General features: G+C 52.6%; 1 protein-coding gene across 6 annotated transcripts in view; it reads left to right on the top strand.

The window, feature by feature from the left end:
• The window catches only part of ACTN1 (actinin alpha 1), a 106748-nt gene that overhangs the window by 78952 nt on the left and 5247 nt on the right, over positions 1 to 22549 (top strand). For all 6 annotated transcript variants that reach the window (XM_043472376.1, XM_043472375.1, XM_043472374.1 and 3 more), the window contains 12 exons: positions 2253 to 2334; positions 3582 to 3667; positions 10955 to 11047; positions 12310 to 12540; positions 14233 to 14380; positions 17607 to 17757; positions 18247 to 18355; positions 18853 to 18993; positions 19826 to 20008; positions 20279 to 20413; positions 21459 to 21638; positions 22389 to 22535. In XM_043472376.1, the coding sequence (XP_043328311.1) occupies positions 2253 to 2334; positions 3582 to 3667; positions 10955 to 11047; positions 12310 to 12540; positions 14233 to 14380; positions 17607 to 17757; positions 18247 to 18355; positions 18853 to 18993; positions 19826 to 20008; positions 20279 to 20413; positions 21459 to 21638; positions 22389 to 22535 (1686 nt within the window). The remainder of the gene's footprint in view (positions 1 to 2252; positions 2335 to 3581; positions 3668 to 10954; positions 11048 to 12309; positions 12541 to 14232; positions 14381 to 17606; positions 17758 to 18246; positions 18356 to 18852; positions 18994 to 19825; positions 20009 to 20278; positions 20414 to 21458; positions 21639 to 22388; positions 22536 to 22549) is intronic.

Raw genomic sequence — 22549 nt, 5'->3', positions numbered from 1 at the left:
TGACTGGCCCTGTGGTAGCTGTTTCCCGGTGTATGTGGACGGGGGCCGGCTTCCCTCTCGGGGGATGGGGATCCCACTCTAATTCAGCCACTTTGCAAAGAAAAAAAAGCAATTCGAGACCCCTCCCACTGCCCCTCACCACCCCAGCTGAAAACTGTGCGGCCAAACCAAACAGGGGCCAAGGTGGGGGAATCCTGGAGATGGAGACTTTTTTAAAGGCATCATCATCATGGTCCTCCCGGCGGTCAGCTGATGCACTGTGGCGACAGGAGTGTGTGTGCCTGGGTCCCTGCGTGGGGGGCTGGGGAGGCAGCACCCAGTTAATGCACAGCTGTTCCCCAGCCCTGTGTAAAGCGGGGCCTGTGCTGACGTGGCTCTTCAGTCTCACCCCACACACCCCCGCCCTGACCCCAGGAGCCTCAGCCATTCGGGGAGGGGGAGTCCAGGGGCCTTTGTCTCATCCCCGGCCAGCTCTCTCCCCACCCTCTGTCCTCTCTGTCTTTTCATTTCTCCCGGCTCATTTCTCTGTGTTTCTCTGCGTCTGTCTCTTCTCTTCAATTCAGTAGCAACAGTAATGCTAGAATCCTAGCACAGACCTGTTCCCACTGAACTGTGGACTCTTTCCAGAAAGCACAGAGGTTGCCAGAGGCTCTGGTGCTTGGGAACAGAGGGGAGCCAAGGGCTCTGACCAGGGAGCTCTTCCTTCCCGCACCGGCTCTCGGTGGGCGTGGGGGCCTGGTGGTCCCTGGGAATCCGGCGGGGCAGGGGGGTGTGCACCCAGGGCCTGAGGATGGCCTAAGGCCTTGGACGGATATGACCGCTGCCTCTTGGCAGGGGTTTTTATCATTCTGGAAACTGTCAGAAACTTTCCCAGAAGGACTCCACCTTCTCTATTTTGAGCAGTTTCTTCCTGAAAGTGTCCCAAATGAATGGATGTATCCTTTCGTCCCCTTTGATGCTCACCTTGGCAGATGCAGAAGCTGAGTTGCAGGCTGACAAAGCCAGTTTGCTTTAGGTTAGTCTCAGGAACCCAGAAGAGAGTGGGAGGTCCAGCCAGGAACTCTCTCTACTAAGTTGTGGCTTTTTTCCCACATTATATATATATATTTTTAATTTGGTACAATATACATAATATCAAAAGTACCACTTTTAGAGGGGTGGGAGGGAGGGGATGTTTGTATACATACAGCTGATCCACTTTGCTGTACACAGAAGCTAATATAACATTGTAAAGCAATTATACTCCACATTTTTTTTAAAGTACCACTTGAAGCATTTTTAAGTGTACAGTTCAGTGATATTAAGTATATTCACACCACCACCATCCATCTCCAGAACTCTTCATCTTGCAAAATTGAAATTCTGAAGCCATCACACCATCACTCCCCACTCCTGCTTAATGTTTTTAAGGTTCATCTATGTTGTAGCACACATCAGGATCTCTTCTCTTTTTATCACAGAATAGTATCCCATGTCTATTTATCTGTCCATGAACGTTTGTGTTATTTCCACCTTTTGGCTATTGTGTATAATGCAGTTATGAACATGGATATACAATTATTTGAGTTCCTGCTTTCAGTTCTTTGAGATATAGACCCAGAAGTGGAATTGCTATGTCATATAGTTCCATGTTTAACTTTTGAGGAACTTCCATAGTGTTTTTCCATAGCAGCTGTAGCATTTTACAATCCCAGCAAACAGTGATTTTTCCACCTCCTCACCAGTCCCCGATAAGTTTTCTTGAGAAGGTAGCAGAAGCCAGAATATAGTCAGAAGACTGTGGCTATTTGAAGGAGTCCCCAGATTTCATGGAATGTGAGCACCAAAGGGGCATGAGAGCTCCTAGTCCAACTTTTGAGTAACAGATCGGGAGACTGAGGTTAGGTTATTTGCCACTCCAGCTGGCTGATGGCAGAGCTGAAACCAGAAGTCAAGACTGATGGCTCCCAGGCTAGTGCCCCTCTCTCAGCTTGCATTTCTTAGCAATTCTTTCTTGGGCTGCAGGCTAGTATTCTTCACTCTATTTCTTTGACAAAGAAACTGCAACTTGAAGAGAAAGATGGCATTTTAAGCCCCCTAGCTAGCAAATCCTGGCCATGAGGCCAGACTTCTATACCCTAAGCTGGCCCCCGAGGACTGAACCAGGGAGGGGCCACAGCAGTACCCCCTTGCCCCCCAGTCTTGATGATCATGCAGGGGTGGGGTATCCAGAGACTTCTCGTGCTTCTTACCCACCTCTTCTTCTCCCCTAGGACGACCCGCTGACAAACCTGAACACAGCTTTCGACGTGGCAGAGAAGTACCTGGACATTCCCAAGATGCTGGATGCGGAAGGTGAGAGGCCCTTTCCTCTGAGCCTTTGGCTTTTCTCCCAGCTGCATCCAGTGGCTCAGGAGCTGGGCCTTGGCACTCTGAGGCCAGACGGGAGAAGGCCTGGTTCCTGGGATCTCTTCTGGGGAGCCTGGGGATCACTAGTCTCTCAGGGATTCCACAGACAGACAGATACCTTGAGATCTGGAGGCAGAGGTGGTAGCTGGTGCTGAAAAGGGCATCCTGAGGGTGATGCTCATGTTGGTCTTGGAGTTGGGGTGGTGGGTGTCAGGGTGGAGCACAGTGGTCCTTTGTTGTTTAGGGGAGAGAAAAAAGTTTATTTACATGTGCTTCAGGTACACACATGGGAGCTTGCAGTGATGGGTAATTCAAAGAGATGATTTGTGTTTGAAGTCTATATGCATATCTAACTTCATAGGGGAAAGGGAGGGAGAGAAAGAACACTTAAGGGAATGCTAATGACTTTTTGGAAAGATAAGTGGACCCTTAGGAGAAGAGATGGAAGACACAGTTTGTGACAATGTCTGTCAAGTTGTGGGGCCATTTTCAAATGTGCAAAAGCAGGGAGAATAATGTAAGGAACTTCCATATACCCACCATCCAAATAGAACAATTATTGAGATTTTGTCACATTTTTTTTTCTTTTTGTCTTTTTTGTTGAAGTATTTTAAAACAAATCCCAGATGTCATAGCATCGCACTACTACATACTTCAGAATACATACCTTAACAATAGAAATATTTTCATTCTGTTTTTCAATCATAAAATAATTTTCACACCAAACAAATTGACAGTAGTTCTTGGATATATCTGCCACTTGGTTCAAAATCAAATCTCCCCCCCCCCCCAAAAAAAAATCAAATCTCCCCATTATTTCTCTTTAGTTGGTTTGTTTTGATCAGAGTATGCATGTGGCATTTCATTGTTCTAGTTCTTGTATCTTTTCTAATCTGTAGCATTTCCCTCTTCCCTCCAATGCCTTTGGTTTCTGGCATTGAACTTGTAAACTGGTGACCAGCTGTCCCGAGAACCCATTACTCTGGTTTGTCTTGTTTCCTTTCTCAGGTACCATTTCACTCCTTCTTCTACCTCTTGTGTTCCTGTAAGTGGAAGTTGGCCAGATGCTGGTTAGATCCAGGCTCAGCATCTTGGCAAGAAGACTTACGGTTCTGAGAGCTGCTTTTCCCATCACATCAGGGAGTGTATCATGTGTTCACCAGCTGGCTTTAACTCCAGCTTTTTCTTGACAGACATCGTCGGAACCGCCCGCCCGGATGAGAAAGCCATCATGACTTACGTGTCCAGCTTCTACCACGCCTTCTCTGGAGCCCAGAAGGTACCTGGGGCCTCTTGCTCCTTCTTTGCCCAGCGCACCTCATGCCTGACCCCAATCCATGCCCTCCCGCCCCTCCTTTCCCCGCCTCTCCTCGGCTACAGGGTCCGGACAGTCTGTCCCTTCAGTAGCGTCAGTCCCCGGTGCCAACGTGGCGTGTCATTCTTGCTCAGTTCCTCTCCCACCCACCCTGCCACCCCACCCCAGCCTCTCTGCTTTCTCTCATCTTCCTCTATCTGCTGTCTCAGAGAACACTGGGAAAGAGCTCACCTTCTGGGACCCAGATGGCAGACTTTAGCAGGAAGGGGGCGGCGTAGGTGAAATTAACCAGGAGGCGCCTGGAAGGCACCGTGGGCAGTAGCCCTCCTTGCCCACCTCTGCTGAAGCTATGGCTTTAGCAGAGCAGCAGGGTGGTCCTTAGGGAGCAGATCTGACAGAGGCACCTCCTGTCTTCACTGACTCGTCCTGCAGCGGTGACACGAAGCCCCTACCTTTCTCCCGCTCACGGCCGTGGTTTAGCCAATCTGTCCACAGCCCCCTTGGGCCTTGCTGCTGCTGCTGCTGCTAAGTCGCTTCAGTTGTGTCCAACTCTGTGCGACCCCATAGACAGCAGCCCACCAGGCTCCTCCGTCCCTGGGATTCTCCAGGCAAGAACACTGGAGTGGGTTGCCATTTCCTTCTCCAATGCATGAAAGTGAAAAGTGAAAGTGAAGTCGCTCAGTCGTGTCTGACTCTTAGCGACCCCGTGGACTGCAGCCTACCAGGCTCCTCTGTCCATGGGATTTTCCAGGCAAGAGTACTGGAGTGGGGTGCCATTGCCTTCTCCGCCCTTGGGCCTTAACACCTTCTATATCTTGCCCGGGCCCCCCATGCGGGGTCAGTACACAACTTCTTTGGGGGGGAGGGAGGGAAAAGGTGGGCAGCTGTGGACCCTGCCAGTGTCCTGACCCAGTTTTTCTCAGGGAGGTCTGAGGTTCAAGTCCAGTGGTGCAGGTTCCGCACTCAAACCTTTGACACTGAAGATCTGAATATTTCTGTTAGCAGGCAGCTGATGCCCCTCCCCTAGACCTCCCTCACAGGCAGGACCCCAGAAGCACAGCATGCAGGTTGCTATGGCCACAAGCAGCAGGCTTGGCCTTATCAGCTCTGGGCCTTGGACCTGCCTCACACTCGGGCAGATTTCCTGTCCTCTGCATGGAGTTTGAGTGACCTGTTTTGAAATGCATGATGGGGTGATGATCCCCCCCATCCCAAGCCTTCCCCGACCCCCCTCCCCTCTTTGCTCTTTTAGCCTGGGCTCTCTCAAACCCCGCCCCCTTTCTCCCGCTAGCATCTATTTTCTCTTCCTGTCCATTCCCTCAGTGTCCGTCTGTCCTGTGCGCGCTCTGTCCGTCTGTCCTGTGTGCCCTCTGCCCACCACGGCTGTTTGGGTTGATTCTGTGCTGTGCCGCCGCCTCCTTTCTCCTCTCAACCTCTTCTCCTTCTCTGTGCAGATGTGTAGGCACGCTAAGGCCGGATGGGAAGGCCATGTGACCTAATGTTTCATGTCGCCTTCTCGGTGCGCAGAAGGTGAGCTCTCCCTTGGCCTCGCCCACTCTCCCAGCGCCCTTCTGCCCACCTCTTCCATCCTCTCGGGATACTCCAGCAGCAGCCCCTTGGAACTGCAGCCCTGGAATGAAAGGAGGGATTAGAAAAGATCCCCCCCACATACAACCCCGAACTCCTGCAGGAAGGCAGGATGCTCTCTGAACTTTGGCCAGGGCACTTAAAGATGCTGGGGAACGCCCACCTCTGGATGGCCTCGGGCATCTCTGTCCCCACACACTGGGCATGATGGGTGCCACAAACAGGAAAGAAGTCTGTGGTCTCAGCTACTTCCCTGGACTGAGTTGAAAGCCCTTATCCCAAGCAGTGCAGTTTGGGACTCTGCTTGTTCTCATAAATATAGAGGACCCTGTCACTTCTCTCTCTCCCTCCATCTACATGAGCAAGACCACCCTCTCAGATTACCCAGCAGTCAGGGCAGGGAGAATTCTTTTACCTTCCTCCTGGTGTCCAGGCCCTGGGCTTAGAGTCCTGCCTGATCCTTCCCACCCATGTCTGCCAGGGACAGTGGTGCAGGTTGCACACTATACAAGGGTGCCATGTGTACATCATAGACCATGAAGATCTGATTATTTTTTACTAAAATAATCCCAGAAATGGCACTACAAATGTCTCCTAACAGAATGAGTATGACAGTTTTCTAATAGAAGTGCCTTGGGGGAAAAGGTGCCTTAAAAAAAAACAAACATAAAAGCATGAGGTGAGCTAGCAGCAACCCCATCCCCTGCCTGGATGGGCACCCATGACCTTCTTCACTTTCCTTCCGGGTCTCATGGGCACTGCCTGGCAGGAAACAGCCCTGCTTGGAGGCTCCCTATTTTGGGTGTCCCTGCCCCCCCAGGAGGCCCAGACCCTTCCAGCCTCTTCTCTGGTCTGCATCTTGCTTCTTCTTTCTCTTTGTCCCATCTCTGCTGCTGCTCTTTCTTGTCAACTTCTTCTGGCCCCTCTTGCACCCCACCTTTTAGGCAGGATGTGAGCACCATCTATCTACTTGCCTTGGGGGACCTCCAGCCCCAAGAACCGCATGAAGTCCTGCCCACACCCAGAGCTAGGCTGAGCTCTCTGCCATGGTCTTTCCAACTCTCCTTCTGCCAACTCCTCCTCCTCTCCTGCGCTTGCAGGATTCTGTCCTGGGCTTCATGCCTGCTAACACTGGCCTTCCCTGTCTCTGGAGCCTTCCCTGTGTCCTGGCTGATGATGCTCGGGAGGGAGTGTGTGCCTGTGTGGGTGTGCGTGCGCGTGCATGTGTGTTTGTGTGTGTGTGCGCGCACGTGTGTAGCAGCCTGGCATTCTCCCTCCCAAATCTCATACCACCTCCTCCCATGCCCTCTTCCCTCTCACTCATCCCTGTTGCAATCATTTCATGCTACTCTGGTCCATATCTGAGGACAGGGTCATCAGTTTGGGGGGTATGGGGCTGGGGGTGTGGGTGGTGTTCCTTGCGTGTCCTGGCTTGGGGGCCTCACCCAGAGCTGCCCCTCCCAACCCACTTCGAAGGATTCAGGCAACTGCTTAGAGCTGAGCAGGCCGGCGGGTGGGGACTCTTCCCCTTCCCCCATGGAAGAAGGAGGAGTCTTTCCTACCCTCTTCTTGTCTTGACTGTCTTGTGTCTGAAGCCAGTGTGGGAGAGTCTCCTGAAACCCACGTCCGGTGCCCTGCGTCCTCTCCACTGTCTTTCTCTTGTCAAGCCTTGGGCAGCAGAACTAAAAAGGCAGCTGAGTCTGATGCATGTGTGCATCAGACATGTGTGCACGTGTGTGTACATGTGTTTGTGTGCCTGTGTGGATACGAGTGTGTGTGTGTGTGTGATTGCCGTTCCTAGTCAGATGAGGACCAGCTTCTGTCTGATGCATTGGTTTTGGTTCTAATTCTTCCTCAGCCTCTCCTCTCTCTTCCTCTTCTCTGTAGGGATTTAGAAGGTGTTGTGAGCAACCAGATTTTGTTTTGTTTGTTGCTTCAATGTTCATGGCCTGTGAACTGTTTCTGAGAAACAGCCCTTTAGGGTGTGAACTGGATCTGCTGTGGGGTTCTGGGTGCTCTTAGAAGTAGATGATACTGTTTGCATCCTTCCATTTGTCATCTGTCAGTTGTGAATCTTCTAAGGGAAAGAAATCCTGTACCTGCCCTCAGGGGATTCATAGTCCATCTGGGAGAACTTTTAGTAAAAGAAGCTCATGATGCTGCGGTCTAATCTCTGCTCTGCTTCAGACCTGAGCAGGGGAGGGGGTGCTGCAGGGCTGTGGGACACGGAGGGTTGCTTGCTTGCTTTCTTCTTCTTTCTTTCTTTTTTTTTTTTTTTCAGTTTTGGCTGTGCTGGGTCTTCATTGCTGCTTAGGCTTTTTTTTCCAGTTGCAGCAAGCAGGGCCTACACTCTAGTTGCAGTGGGGGCTACAGTCTAGCTGCAGTGAGGGCTTCTTATTGCGGTGGCTTCTCTTGTTGCAGAGCATGGGCTCTAGGTGTGAGGGCTTCAGTAGGTGCAGCTCAAGGATCAGTAGTTGTGGCTCCCAGGCTCAGAGTTAGAACATGGGCTCAGTAGTTGTGGCACATGGACTTAGTTGCCCCGTGGCACGTGAGATCTGACCAGACCAGGATGGAACCCGCGTCTTCTGCATTGGCAGGTGGAGTCTTTCCGCTGAGCCACTGGAGGAACCCCACGGAGGCTTTCCTGAGTGGGAGACATTTGAGCCTGAGGGTCTTCAGGGTTGAGTGGTGGGGGCGGGGGGTCCTGCAAATGAAAGGTTTGGGGAGGTTGAGGAAGGCTGCCACGGTTTGTGGAAAGCTTCATGATATGACCATGCAGCCTCAAAGGGAGAGCAAGTTAGCACTGGTCTGGGTCTCATCCTGCAACCTGGACCCGTAGGGGTGAAGCCAGAATTGGCGACTGGGGACCATGGGGTCCACTCCCTTTTGTCTGGGGGCCTTGCTGGTGGGAACACCAGGGCAGGGAGCTCACTTGGGACGTGAAAGAAGGCTGAGCCGAAGGAAGCTGTGGGAGGGAGGAAATGGGCAATTCTAGCTAGATTTGGGAATTTTTTGACTAAAAGTGTCGCAAATGAGATCTTCGTGGCACTCGCATGACTCTGTGGGTGGTGGGTGGCAGAGTCATGGGGTGTCATTTGGCCACATTTGGCAGTTTGATGTCACCAGCATTGAGGCTGCTTCCTCTCAGTTTGACCTGGGATAGCAAGGGTTTCATTTGGGGATAGCTAAGTGCTCTGGGGATAATAATCCATAACTTAAAAACCCAGGTCTCCAACATTGCAGGCAGAATTCTTTACCGTCTGAGCCACCAGGGAAGCCCCAAGAATACTGGAGTGGGTAGCCAGTCCCTTCTCCAGGGGATCTTCTTGACCCGGGATTGAACCCAGGCCTCCCTCATTGCAGGCAGATTCTTTACCTGAGCCACCAGGGAAGCCCTAACTTGGAAACAACTAATGTGAAACTAAGCACATTGTTTTGTATTACACTGTTTGGTAATACAAAGAGTGGGTCATAAAAAAACATAAAAATAGAGTCCATGGAAGGGTCAGGAATTTTTTCCTTTGGTACTTGGAAGTCACCCTTTTGCCTGTTTCCATAAAATATTTTCTCAGCCCATTGATGATCTTTGTAAAAAGTCCCCAGAAGGCCCACCCGGAAACTCCCCAGACTTTATCCAAGAGGAGCCCCCTTTGACCCTGGATCAGTCAGTTGGCTCTGAGGGGCGGGTGAGGCTCTTGAGGCCCAGAAGGCATGTCTTCCAGAATCCTATGAGCATGCAGGCCTCATTCAGTCCATCAAGTTAACAAATTGACCCACAAATCAAAGTTTATTGCTTCCAAGCTCAGGAGCGCAAGATGAATCAGAGGATAACAAGGTGAAGGTGGGTTTGATCCATTAACCATCTCAGTGATGTTGACTCTTGCCTGAAATTCTTACCCACTTGGTCAGCACTTTGGGTCGGGGACTTTGCAGCCGCTACACGTTCTTAAATACATGTCAGCACACAGGAGAACACTGACCTCTCCTGAGGTCCCCCTCCCCAGCCTTTGGGAAACAGCTCTGGTGACTTTGGGCAGATTCGTGTGGTATGTCAGCCAGTGCCCAGGACCCTACTTGTTCTGTGACCTCACATCTTCTGAGACAGGTCCAGGGAGGCATTTCCCTCCTCGTCACCTCTTGGGATTCCCCACGGTTGCCTGTTGGTTCCTAAGAGGGAAGAATGATCAGTCGGGAGTTCCTGATTATCCTGTTGAGAAGTGGCTTTAGCATCTCCAGGACAGAGTTAGGTTGCAGGGCTGGGGGTGAGGGTCTAAGGATGTGATGGCTTGTCTCCGTTTCTTGAGACCTGGGACTCCCAGCTGCTTGCTCCCCGGCCAAGCCAAAGCTCCCCTGCTGGAGGCTTACCTGCCCCGACACCCCGCCATGGAGGGTCAGTGTCTTCACTTTAAGCTTGAAAGGTCCTTTATGGTGATCTCATTCTGCCCTCGCACACATACCTCCCAGCACAGTTACCCATGCATCACGTGATCTGGTGGGCGTGTGTCCTATTTGAAGAATTCCACAAGGGGAAAAAAAAAAATTTATATCTTCTCAATCATTCCTTCCCAAATGAAAGCACCCTCATTCTCAGGAACTTCTTCTTGATGCCTAAACTCAGTTTATCTTGCTGCAGTTTGAAACCCACTGTTCATCAACTAGGTTCAAGGTCCCATCTTTCTCCCTCTTCAACCTTTGCCATCTGCAGGGTCACCCTTCTCCTAGGCTCTAGAATGTGTATCTGTCTATTCATCATGATTGCCTGCTGCCATCCTCAGGCCATCTTCCTTCCTATCACAGGACCCCAAATGGTTTCAAGTTCCCCTCCGCTTGGAGCTGGGTTAGGATTGTGAACGGAAATTGTATTTAAAGATCACCTGAGCAAAGTGGGTTTAGGAGCGCCTGGCCCAGCTGGTGTCAGGTGCAGAGTGCCCTCTAAGCCAGAGAAACCGTGTCCCCTGGGTTTCTGGGCCTTTGTATCTGATTGTCATTTAGTCTTCTTTTATTCTTCTTGCCACCTGGCTCCCCTCGGGTGTCTGCTGGCCCAGCACTCAGTATGCAATGTGTGTTTACTTTTCCCAGAGGTGCCCAGGCTGGCTTTCTGGACATCCTGTCTATGCTGGGTTGATCCTTAATTCCTGCGTCTTCTCTAAAGTTCTTTGGGCCAGGAGCCTTGAGAGATTCTGCAAAGATCCTGAGGGGCCCCACTCCGTCTCAGCACCTTGTAGGACTCTCAGATTTAAATTCCTGCATCTCCAAAATCCTGGCAGAGCCAGTCTGAGAGCCTGAGCCTTTGGAATCCCAGGGTCTCTACTTGGAATTCCAAGGATGGGCATAGATTTTCTCACCTTCCACCTGAGTGCAGCATCTCAATTATATCAATCATTGACTTAATTTCTTCCCAACATACATGTTGGATCTCAAACTTTTAGTCTCTTCTCCAGGGGCCCCCAGTTCAGCCACTTAGGTCTCTGTCTGTGCTTACTTGCTCTGTGGGACTCAGCCTGGGCTGGTAAAGAGGATGGTGAGGAGCCTGTGAATTCAGTCTTGGGAGCTGCCTTCCAGCCATGTGATGCTGCAGGGGTGGGAGGAGACCTTGTTGGCGCAGGCGTGTGCCAGGCGCTCCCGCTGTTGCGAGGCTGACCACCACCCTCTCTGTCTTGCCAGGCCGAGACAGCAGCCAATCGCATCTGCAAGGTGCTGGCCGTCAACCAGGAGAACGAGCAGCTCATGGAGGACTACGAGAAGCTGGCCAGCGATGTGGGTACCCCTGGGTTCTCCTGGTCTGGCCCCGGCAAGGCCTTGCTACTCTGTCCTGAGAGACCAGGCAGCCCCCAGAACCCATCCATTCCTCCAAATCCATCCCTGGGCACAGTCCCAGACTGGGCATTGCCCCTCATCCCAGCAGCTGACCGAGGGCGGCTTGGGCTCCCCCAGAAATTGGGGGTGGGGGTGGGTTAGGGGCCAGTCGGGACTTTGGAGAGCTGAGTTCCAGGCTTTTTCTATCACCTCTCTACTCTTGTTTTTTTTTCACTTGACAAATGAAAGCTATGCCAAGAGACCTCAGAGGCCTTTTGGGCCCAGCGTACTGTTACTCTGGGAGTTTCGTTTGAGCTTAAAAGGAGTGTGCAGTTCTGAGAGGATGTGAACCAGGGATAAATCAGGCTGGCTCAGGCTAGGTTAGCGGCTGGGCCCACCCAGGGAACAGGAGGGGACAGGATGGGTTTGCTGTTCTGCCACTGGCTGCTTTTGGGTTAGAGCACCAGTTGCTCCTTCCTTAATTCAGCCCCTGAACAGCTTAGCCCGGCCTCTTGGTGGACTTGCCGTCCCCCAGCATAGTAAGAGCCCAGGTTCTGGGGCCCCAGTGCCTGGATTTAATCCCTGCCCTAAACTGGTCACCTTGGCAAGTCACAGAAGCTCACAGTGCTTTGGTTATGTCCTCCACCACTGGCAGGGAGGGTCACAGCACTTAATCCCATGATGACTTAGCTTGTCATCATTATTCAAATGAGTTAGTCTGGGCCACGTGATCCAGTTACAGGGGATCACAAGTTTCCTCTTATCGTTTCCACTCCTCCACCCCCATCATCTCATTGAGGAAACAAAATTCAGACTGTCCTCTGCAGCCTTTTTCCCTTTTGAGTCAGGGACCCACATTCTAGAATCCTAGAAGGTCAGATGGCAGGGGCTCTGGCCAGCAACTGTTCACCCCTCCATGGTAAGATAGGGAAATTGAGGCCCAGCCAGGTAGTAGAGGGAGAACTAGAGCTTGGGTCTCCTGCTGAGTTGAGCCCGTCTTGCCCCCAGGTTTCCCCTTGCGGAGCAGGGAGGTTGAGTGATGCTGGCTGAGTTGACCTATCCTAGTGGCCAGGCATCATGAAGCCTTTGATTCTCAGAAGGAGCCTGGCCCTGTGGCCTGGGAACAGCCTGGGGTGGTGGTTGGAAAAGAGTGTGCGCTCAGGAGAGATGCTCCCCGCCTCCCTGGGCCCCCCTCCCAGCGTCCTCCCCCGCTCCCCGCGCAGCTGCTGGAGTGGATCCGCCGCACCATCCCATGGCTGGAGAACCGGGCGCCCGAGAACACCATGCACGCCATGCAGCAGAAGCTGGAGGACTTCCGTGACTACCGGCGCCTGCACAAGCCGCCCAAGGTGCAGGAGAAGTGCCAGCTGGAGATCAACTTCAACACGCTGCAGACCAAGCTGCGCCTCAGCAACCGGCCCGCCTTCATGCCCTCCGAGGGCAGGATGGTCTCGGTGAGCAACCGGACTGCCCAGACCCGGAGCCGCTAGCGAGGCGCTGTGGGCGGGGCAGGGGGCGGGGCGGGGGCGGGGCGGGGCGGGGCGTGTGCTCTCCATCTGCCCACACTTGGCCAGGTGGGGCTCCCCGTCGCCCCAGAGAGGGAGTCCCTTCTCTCCTCACCACCCCGGGTCATACTTGTCCTTTCCAGACCCCTGCACATCCGCTTGGATCTGCCCCAGCACTTTCCTCCCTACACATCAAAGAGTCATCTCGGCCAACAAAATCCCACTTGACATGTTGACCCAAACAGGGCGTAATTCAGGAGCTAGAAGGATAATTTTCACTTCCATGGAATCTTGTTTCAGCACTTAAAAGCTTTTTTTTTTTTTTAATCTTAAATAATAGATTTTTTTTTTTGGTAGGACATTTTCAAATATGTAAATAAGTAAAATACAAAAAATAGAAATTCTTCATAATCTTCCTACCCAGGATCAACTTAAAAGATTTTGGGGAGAAGAGACTCTTTTAGTCTCTGTAAATGTGATTTTAAAGGGAATCCGAAAGCATCTTTTATTTAATGAGCTGCTTAGAAAAAAGAACGTTCAGGGATTTTTCTGGTGGTTAAGATTACATGTTTCCACTGCAGGGCACAGGTTCAGTTTCTGGTGGGAGAACTAAAATCCCCCATTATACATGGCGTGACCAAAAAAAAAAAAAAAGAAAGAACTAATTATATCGTGACCAGCTTTCCATGTCACAACTTTTTTTCATTTTTGTCATTTTTTGTTATTCCTCCCTGTTTACTCTTTTCCCAGGACTTGAGATATGAGCCAGAGAAACATGCAAACAAAAATTTTAAAATTTAAAAAAAAAAAGGATAAATAAAAATTGATCAGGATATTGACAAGGAGTCATGGGCATATAAGGCAGGTGTGGAAGGGACTGGGAGAAACTTGTAAACAACACTGGAAGGAGGGCAGACCCTGGGGGAGTAGAGAAAGGCCTGACGTTGTGCATGTGGTTTGGAAAGCTGGTCCTTTTACAGATTCCAGGCCGAGTCAGCAGCTTTTATATGGCTGGAACTGCTGCTCGATGGGGGGGGTGCTCTGTGCTTTAACGTGTCCTCCTGTGGCAGAGGCAATGTGGTCCCTGGCACATGGCGAGGACCTGGGTGGCATGTGAGCCGGACAGCCTATCACTTCCCAGGGGGTGTCCTTGTGCTAACTGTAGGGGGCAGCTCCCTGTCTGAACGCCTGTGGGTTTGTGCTCATTACCTGTCACCATCTCTGGGTGACTCTGGGATGGCTCAGCCAGGCCAGGGTCCTTGGAGGCTCCAGGCTACTGTCCAGAGCCCAAGAGTAAACCCAGATACGTGAGGAGGCTGGGAGGCTTCCACCCCTGCCTGCCTTGTTGAGTCTGTTGCCATGTCTCCCTGGCTGGCCCTGTGACCTCTGCGGTTGCCCAGAGTCCTGTCAGGAGCCAGTCTTGGAGCCCAGAGGGCCTTGGGCTCTCTTCCCACTGGGATGCACTGCTAACGCCCCCTAGCAGCGTGGCCCCACTTCCCTGCCCAGGAGGCCTGGTTCCCCAGGAACCCTAGGTCATACCGTGGGGGGCTGGGTGGGGAGGAGGCTCCTCCTGGAAGGCATGGAGGAGCCCTGGGGTCTAGGGGGCCAGGCGGCCTGACCCTGTGCCTGCCATCCCTGCAGGACATCAACAACGCCTGGGGCTGCCTGGAGCAGGCGGAGAAGGGCTATGAGGAGTGGCTGCTGAACGAGATCCGGAGGCTGGAGCGGCTCGACCACCTGGCAGAAAAGTTCCGGCAGAAGGCCTCCATCCATGAGGCCTGGACGGATGGTAAGACCAGCCTAGCCCCTGCCCCCGACCCCAAGCCTGGGTCTAGCTTTCATGCTCCCCCACCCAAACCACCAGCCACAACTCCTTTTCTCTTAGGTTTTATCTGTTTTGTCTCTTACTTGTTCCTTAACATTAGGCTAGTTCATGACCCACCCTACCCCCTTTTTTTATTGGCCACTCCCCATGGCACATGGGATCTTGGTTCCCTGACCAAGGATCGAACCTGTCACCTCTGCACTGGACGTGCAGAGTCTTAACCACTGGACTGTCAAGGAAGTCCCTCCTTAGTCTTTTGGTTGCTTCAGTTTTCTCCTCTGCTAAGTGGGGGCAATAATAGTACCGACTTAATATGTTTATGAGAATTAAATGGCCTAATACATCAGAAGCAATGAGAAGAGTTCCTGGCATTAGTACAGTGCTATATATGTGTTAATTATTCTTGTGACTATAGTGATTTCTCTTCCTTGAGTCAGGTTGGGGTTCACGTGCTGATTCTACCGCCTAGAAGCAATGTATCTTGGACCAGTTGTCTTGTGTCCTTGTCTGTTATATGCGGGTGATGATATGCCCTCCTGTGTTAGTTTCTTAGGGCTTCAAATTACCATAAACTGGGTGGTTTTACATGATGTAAGTGCATTCTGTCACAGTTCAGGAGACTAGAAGTCCTGAATTACAGTGCCGTCAGCACTGGCTCCTTCTAGAGCCTCTGAGGGGAGGCATCCCCTGCTTCCTCCTAGTGTCAGGTGGTTTTACTGGCACTTCTTGGTGCTCCTTGGCTTGTAGCAGCATCACTCTAATCTCTGCCTCCATCATCACCGGCTGCTTCTCTCTGGGTCTCAGTGACCAAATCTTCCTCTGTTTGTTTTTTTTTTTTACTGAAGACACCAGTCATTGGATTTAGGGCCCACTCTAATCCAGCAGGGTTTCCCAGGTGGGAGAGTGGTAAAGAATCTGCCTGCCAATGCAGGAGATGCAAGAGATATGGGTTCAATCCCTGAGTCTGGACTATCCCCTGGAGCAGGAAATGACAACCTGCTCCAGTATTCTTGCCTGGGAAATCCCATGGACAGAGGAGCCTGGGGGAGTCAGACACATCTTAGTGACTAAACAACAACTAATCCAGTATGACCTCATCTTAGCTAATTATATTGGCAAAGACCCTATTTCCAAATAAGGTCAGACTCTGAGGTTCTGGGTTGACATGAGTTTTAGAGGGACACTATTAACTCAGCATACCTCCTCATGCAGTTGTTATGCTTTTTATGTGTAGCCGAGTGCCTGGCACATGGAACACACTCGGTAAATGGGAGCCCTTGATATCTTCCCTCCTCTGCCTTCTCTCCCACTGTGGTAACCTGGAGCTCTGGCCTTAGCACCTGTGTGTCTCCATCACTCTGACCTGGAGGCACTTGGCCATGTCTGGTGTCTGCTTGTTGGCAGATGATCTTCTCCAAAGAGAGAAGATCACACCTAAAATGGTCTTTTCCTCAGAAGCTGGGCCGGGGCTGGAGAGTGAGCCATGTTACCCATCTCCTAGAGCCCTGCGGTCATTTCAGCTGGAGCCCCTGGAGCAGACCCATTGGCCAGTAGAGCTCAGTACCCTGAGATGCCCCATTCAGCTCTGCGATGGTCCTCAGACATTAGGCTAGAGATGAGTAGGGACGGCTGCACCCTGGGGCCATTTGCGAGTGGCTTGAAGCAGGAGGGCATAGGTGTGTTCATGACTCAGCAGAGGGGTTTGCTGGGCTGCATATATGATGATACGCAGCTGCTGCTGCGCCTTCCACAGTGCTTGTGTGAGCTATCTATCCAGGCATGGGTGGATGGAGGAGAAGGGGGATGCTGGAGTTTGCACCGATTCACCCACACGCTTCTATTGTGTTCTCTCTGGGGCCAAGGAACAGCTCACAAAAAGGTACAGAGCAAAGACTGGCCCTGCCAGCCACCAGCAAAGGCATGAGAAGTGCCGGCGTGCCTGCAATAGACGCCGACGTAGCAGTCTGGCTATACATACTCACAGCTGACAATGCTGTTGCCCACTTACCTAAGAATTGCATGTATTGAGGCTGTCTAAAACCCCTAAACGTGGCTGAAATCACGCGTCTGGGATGTTTGCGATGGGTCCATCTACAGTACTGCCAGCTGAGGGGCCGAATGCTCCACAGTAGTGCAGTGTGTGGTTACGCCAGGGGGGGTTCAGCCCCTCGACAGAATGTTACGGGGCCATCGGAGTGACTCATGTGATGGCCGTGGTGCCAGGGTAGAAACTGGTGATGTGCTGCTGAGTATTTTAAAAGCAGGATATATAATTTATATACACCCAGTGGTTTTAACGCAGCATCCATAGACGGCGAGACTGGGAAGGTGTAGATAAGTAGGCTCATCTGTGATTCCCCCCTGCCCCTAAACTCGTCATATTAATATTCTGACAAAAAGAAGTAGAGAGAAGGAAAGAAGCCATCACCTCTTTGGCCCAGCCCTCATTTCCTGAGAGTTGCTGAGCCTCCCTGATGGGGCAAACACCGGAGGTGGGCGTGCAGGCAAGGCCACGTCAGTCTCTGTCCTGCAGCAGCCGCTTCACAGGGCAGCTGGGGACTGTCACCTAACAGCGATCTGAGAGGTCGATTCTCATCCTCTTCCCTTTGGAAACAAAAATCCAAAAAATGCAAGCCTTGCCTCACCCCTTAAGTGAGAGGGCAGGGCACCTGATGCTTGGAGAAGGTGCTGGCTATTGATGGCTAATGTGCAGAGTGCACTGGACAGGCTTCCCACACAGGGTGTAATTGAGGGGTGGGGTCCCTGCAGGGCTGCTGGGGGCCAGCAACTGTAAGTGGAGAAAACTCTAAAGATGGGGTACCCCTGGGGAACTTGTTTCCCCCATGTTATACCGCAGGCGTAGATCGTTGTTTCCTGCTGTTTATAAAGTTCGTGTTATACCCTGACTGTCCACTTAACCTGCATCGTCTGTACATCACCACTCCTGGTGGCCCTGGCATGCTCCATGAAAAGGAGTGACTTTCCCACCTCTGCCCCATCGCCCATGTTCTGGCTGCATATATATCTGTTTTGTCGAACTGCAGATAATTGATCATCGTATGGGGCACATCTATCTCCTTGGGATATACCGGAAGTGGAACTCCCAGGCCCTGAGGGTGGGGGTGGTTGAGATCAAGAAGGTGGGTCTCCTGGCTCCTGCTCAGCCTTGTGCCTGACCTCTGACCCCCAGGCAAAGAGGCCATGCTTCGGCAGAAGGATTACGAGACGGCTACCCTCTCGGAGATCAAGGCCCTTCTCAAGAAGCACGAGGCCTTCGAGAGTGACCTGGCCGCCCACCAGGACCGCGTGGAGCAGATTGCCGCCATTGCCCAGGAGCTCAAGTAAGCCTAGTGGGCACTGCAGCGCTATGGGAGGTGGGCTGTGGCCTGAAAAGTGAGCCGGGTCCTGGGGCAGGAAGGTCATCGATACAGAAGACTAAGGACGTCCTCGCAGGTGGGGAATAGCCTGCGACCGCTCTGTCACAGGCCTTCGGTCCTTACCTACAGCCAGTGTGGGACCAGAGGGTGACCGAGTATGGCTCTGAGATCTTGCCTGATCTTAGTGGCTTCCTGTCACTGGCCATTGCAGTCAAGGCTGGCATGGCCTCCAGGCCAGGTTGGGGCGGGGGCCCGTGCAGAGGAGAGCTGGTCCCCTCCCAGCAGTCTCCTGAAAGCCCAGAGGTTGAGGATGGGAGTAGGGGTCCTGGAAGGCCTTGATGAAGCGCGCACACCTGGCCTTCCTGCGTCATGAGCGCCCCAGCCCCAGGGAAGGGAGAGCAGGCCACAGAGGTAACCTGGGTCACCCGACTCTTCCTCTCTCCTCCCCCGCAGTGAGCTGGACTATTACGACTCACCCAGTGTCAACGCCCGGTGCCAAAAGATCTGTGACCAGTGGGACAATCTAGGGGCCCTAACCCAGAAGCGGAGGGAAGCTCTGGAGGTGAGGGCCCCCGAGGAGACGGAGACCTGCCTCCGGCAGCCCTGTGTGCTCCTTCCTGCGTCCTGACTCCCTTTGCTTTGGGCTAAGAGGCTCCACTGGGTTCCTCACACCTTCCCCAGGCCTGGTCTGACCATGGAAGGCTCACATTGGCACTAGACTTGACCTTTGCCCTGATGGAGATGCCCTGATCATATCTTCTCCTCCTCCTGATTTAGTGTACTTGGACCAAGCCCCAGCTGTTTGAGAACCTTCCTGTTTTCCAAACCAGAGTCTCTGGGGGCTAGGCGAGTGACTGCAGTGTGGGGTGGTCCATACACCCCATATTAAGAACCAGCACTCTAGAGAATCTGTTCTGAGTTAGTCTGCTCCTTCCAGACCTGAAACTCTCTGGGCTGGTCAGGAGGATCTTGAAGTCTACTGGGTTGGGTGGGGGTTTGGTGATTCTGGACATGACTTTACTAAGCACCTTCCCATCCCATGCCATTTGGCACTCCCAGCGCACGGAGAAACTGCTGGAGACCATTGACCAACTGTACTTGGAGTACGCCAAGCGGGCCGCACCCTTCAACAACTGGATGGAGGGGGCCATGGAGGACCTGCAGGACACCTTCATCGTGCACACCATCGAGGAGATCCAGGTGTGCTGCCGACCCCTCTGTCCCCAGAGGCTGGCTCCACACGGCCCACATTCTGCCAGTCCCCTTCCTGCAGGACTGGCCTTATAGGGAGAAGGCTGAGAGTAGCCTCCCCAAGGATGTTCTAGATTTGAAAGCTTTGTGTTTTATTTATTTTGACTCTGTAATATATGCATATATATTATCAAATGGCATCAAATCTACAAGCTAAAGAGACTATGCAATGAGTTTCCCTCCTAGCCTTTGTCCCCCAGCCCCCCCAGTGCCCCTCCCCAGAGGGGAGCAGGACACAGTCTCTGCATAGGCGAGCACATTTGTTTATTAATATGTTCTTCCCCCCCATTTCATGTAAAAAGTAGCTTCTATTATATACTGTATCCCGAACCTTTATTTCTAACCTCATAATTATCTTGGAGCTCATTTCACTGCAATAAGCCATTCTTTTGTACAGCTGCAAAGTGTTAGATGAAAAAGGTTTTGCAGAATAATGAGAAACGTGTGTTGGGAGAGGTCACTTGAGCAGACCCAGGGTACCCCTTGTCCCCAACTAACTATGGGGTGGTGAGCACCCCAGGGAGATTGCTGCTGAATTCACCAGCCCTGAGTATGAAGCTGTGGCACCTTCCTGGGGCCAGCCCAGCCATCCTGGTTCTCAGCCGAAAGAGTCCTGGGTTGGTGCCTCCAGGCCACCCAGCTAGTGTGGGGCTGGCCTCCGGTGGCCCCTTCACCCACTTCTGCCCTGGGACCTGCAGGTCTCCCTTGGCTTGTCTTGCCCATGGGAGGCACCAGTCCCTCCCAGTCATTGTGCTGCTTCTGCATGCCCGTCTCTCTCCAGGGACTGACCACAGCCCATGAGCAGTTCAAGGCCACCCTCCCCGATGCCGACAAGGAGCGCCTGGCCATCCTGGGCATCCACAATGAGGTGTCCAAGATTGTCCAGACCTACCACGTCAACATGGCAGGCACCAACCCCTACACAACCATCACGCCTCAGGAGATCAATGGCAAATGGGACCATGTGAGTCCAAGGGCTGGGTGGGGCGCTGGCGGAGCCATTGTAAGTTTCAGAAGGGCAGGGATTTTTGTCTGTATTGTTGATTTTCATTGATTTCGGTGTCGTACAGTAAGTACTCATTGTCCGTCAAGTAAATGAATAAATTTCTAGAACGGGTCAATGTGTTCACTCCTGTTACTGCCTGGCCCCTTCCCTTCATGGCTTCTCCATTTCTCTTGACATGGAGGCAGATGGCCGGCTCATCCCAATGTCCCCTGATTGTTCCTGCCCCAGGTGCGGCAGCTGGTGCCACGGAGGGACCAGGCCCTGACGGAGGAGCACGCCCGCCAGCAGCACAACGAAAGGCTACGCAAACAGTTTGGGGCCCAGGCCAACGTCATCGGGCCCTGGATTCAGACCAAGATGGAGGTGGGTCCCAGCATGGGAGGCAGGGCAGGGCCTTCCACCCTTCCCCACACCATCCCAGACAGTCAAGCTTGCCCTGTCTCCTCCTGGACGGGACCTGTGGGCACTGTGGGTCCTGAACCCACAGCTGGTCTGCTGCCCCATGGAGGGTGTGGGACCCATGCCCACACAGGGACACCCATGAGACAGTCCCATGGAAGGATCAGTGCCTAGGTGACTGATTCGGCTTGCCCGAATCAGTGGCATATGTGGTTGAGCTGGTCTCCCTTCCTCCTGAGTCATGAGCTTGGCCAGAAGGAGGTGATCTCCCCAGAGAGAGAACTGTGCTTTGGGCAAACGTGAAATTCTTTGCTGTATTGTTGGACCAGGTATCAGGGTGATGTAGATAAGGAAGGAACACTGCTTGGGTTAGAGCGTGGTGTCCCTCTGAATTCCTTGAGGGCAGAGACCATGTCAAGTTCCTGTGTGCTTCTCTGGACCCCATCTCCACCCGTTTAGCACATTATGCATAGTAGTAGGTGCTCCAGAAATACTTGCTAAGTTGGACTGAGTTCCCAGAAAGTGCTTTCACAAGCTAGGTGTGTTTACATGGATGAAAGACAGAGATGGGGATTAGGCCTGGACCATGGAGATGGGGGGATTGAGGTGGGCAAGGCAGGCCTCGGAGGAACAGAACAGCAGGAGCATGTTCATTGAGAAGTTGAGCCAGGTGCCCTGAGGCTGTGAGGAACTCAGCTCAGTGGGAGAACTTCCCTGAGATGGATGGTAGTTGGGAACAGGCTTGGGATGGGAGTTTGAATGGAAGACAGAGGAGTGAACCTTTAAGTTAGCAACTGACCTTGCATCCCCTTCCTGAGGCTGAGGGGTACCCGGGAGATGAGAGGTATTCATCTGGTGATATCAGTCAGTGCTGGTCAGATTCCTTTATGATGCTATTTCCATGCCAAGAACCATCAGAGGGGTTTTTCAGTGACCTGGGGGCCCCAGTCTCCACCCTGGGGGCCCAGAATGCATAGGTCTCACAAGGGCCTCCTTTCTGGGTGAGCAGGAGATCGGAAGGATCTCCATTGAGATGCACGGGACCCTGGAGGACCAGCTCAACCATCTGCGGCAATATGAGAAGAGCATCGTCAACTACAAGCCCAAGATCGACCAGCTGGAGGGCGACCACCAGCTCATCCAGGAGGCGCTCATCTTCGACAACAAGCACACCAACTACACCATGGAGGTGGGCGCCACCAGCCTTGCTCCCCTGGAAAGGGAGCCCCGGGTCCTCCTTCTGCTTCCCCATCCTGGGCTGGGAAAGTGGTGGGGGGTCACCCATCATTCCAAGAAGACTGGTCGTGTAGTAGGATAAACCCTAGCTTTTAAGTGAGAGGATACTCACTTCTCCTCCCTCCTGGGGCTCTGGGTCTTTGGTCCTCAGGGCCTGTGAATTTCCCAAGGAGCTTGCTGAGAATGCTGATTTCCAGGTGCTGTCCCAGAATTTGATTCGCTAGGTCTGGGATGGGACTTGGGTATCTAAATTTTTTAACAAGTACCTGGTGATTCTGAGACTGCTGGTCACCAGACACTGGTTTGGCCTCTGCTTTTTAAATGACCTACTTGTTTGGACCATGAAGGCATGGGTGTGAGGTTATAGAGTTGGATGTTCAGGGAATTACCCACTTTTGTGTCGTTTGATCTTCCCCACTGTCAACTTTGCCCTTTTTCCTGACCTGACCGTGCTGGTCATTCTGGTCTCTGCTGTTCCAGGCAGAAACCATCACCCTTCTGTGCTTCCCTCCTCATCATCTGGGTCCTCTGTCCTGGTTTGCTGTCCTTGTCTTGGTTTCCCTGTGCCTGGTGACTCTGTTAATCTGGGCAGCAGGCCTGGTTTGATTGCACTGGTCATTTTGATGGTCAGGGGAGGGGGCAGGGAGGGGGGGCCTGGGCCAGTCCTGGGATCCCTTTGCTGACGCGCCTTGCCTGCCTGCAGCACATCCGTGTGGGCTGGGAGCAGCTCCTCACCACCATCGCCAGGACCATCAACGAGGTGGAGAACCAGATCCTGACCAGGGATGCCAAGGGCATCAGCCAGGAGCAGATGAATGAGTTCCGGGCCTCCTTCAACCACTTTGACCGGGTGAGCTCCACCCC

The sequence above is a fragment of the Cervus canadensis genome, chromosome 6 (genome assembly GCF_019320065.1).
Source record: "Cervus canadensis isolate Bull #8, Minnesota chromosome 6, ASM1932006v1, whole genome shotgun sequence".
NCBI classification, from domain to species: Eukaryota; Metazoa; Chordata; class Mammalia; order Artiodactyla; family Cervidae; genus Cervus; species Cervus canadensis.
The sequence above is the reverse complement of the archived record's forward strand: the minus strand, read 5'-3'. Positions and strand labels throughout refer to the sequence as shown.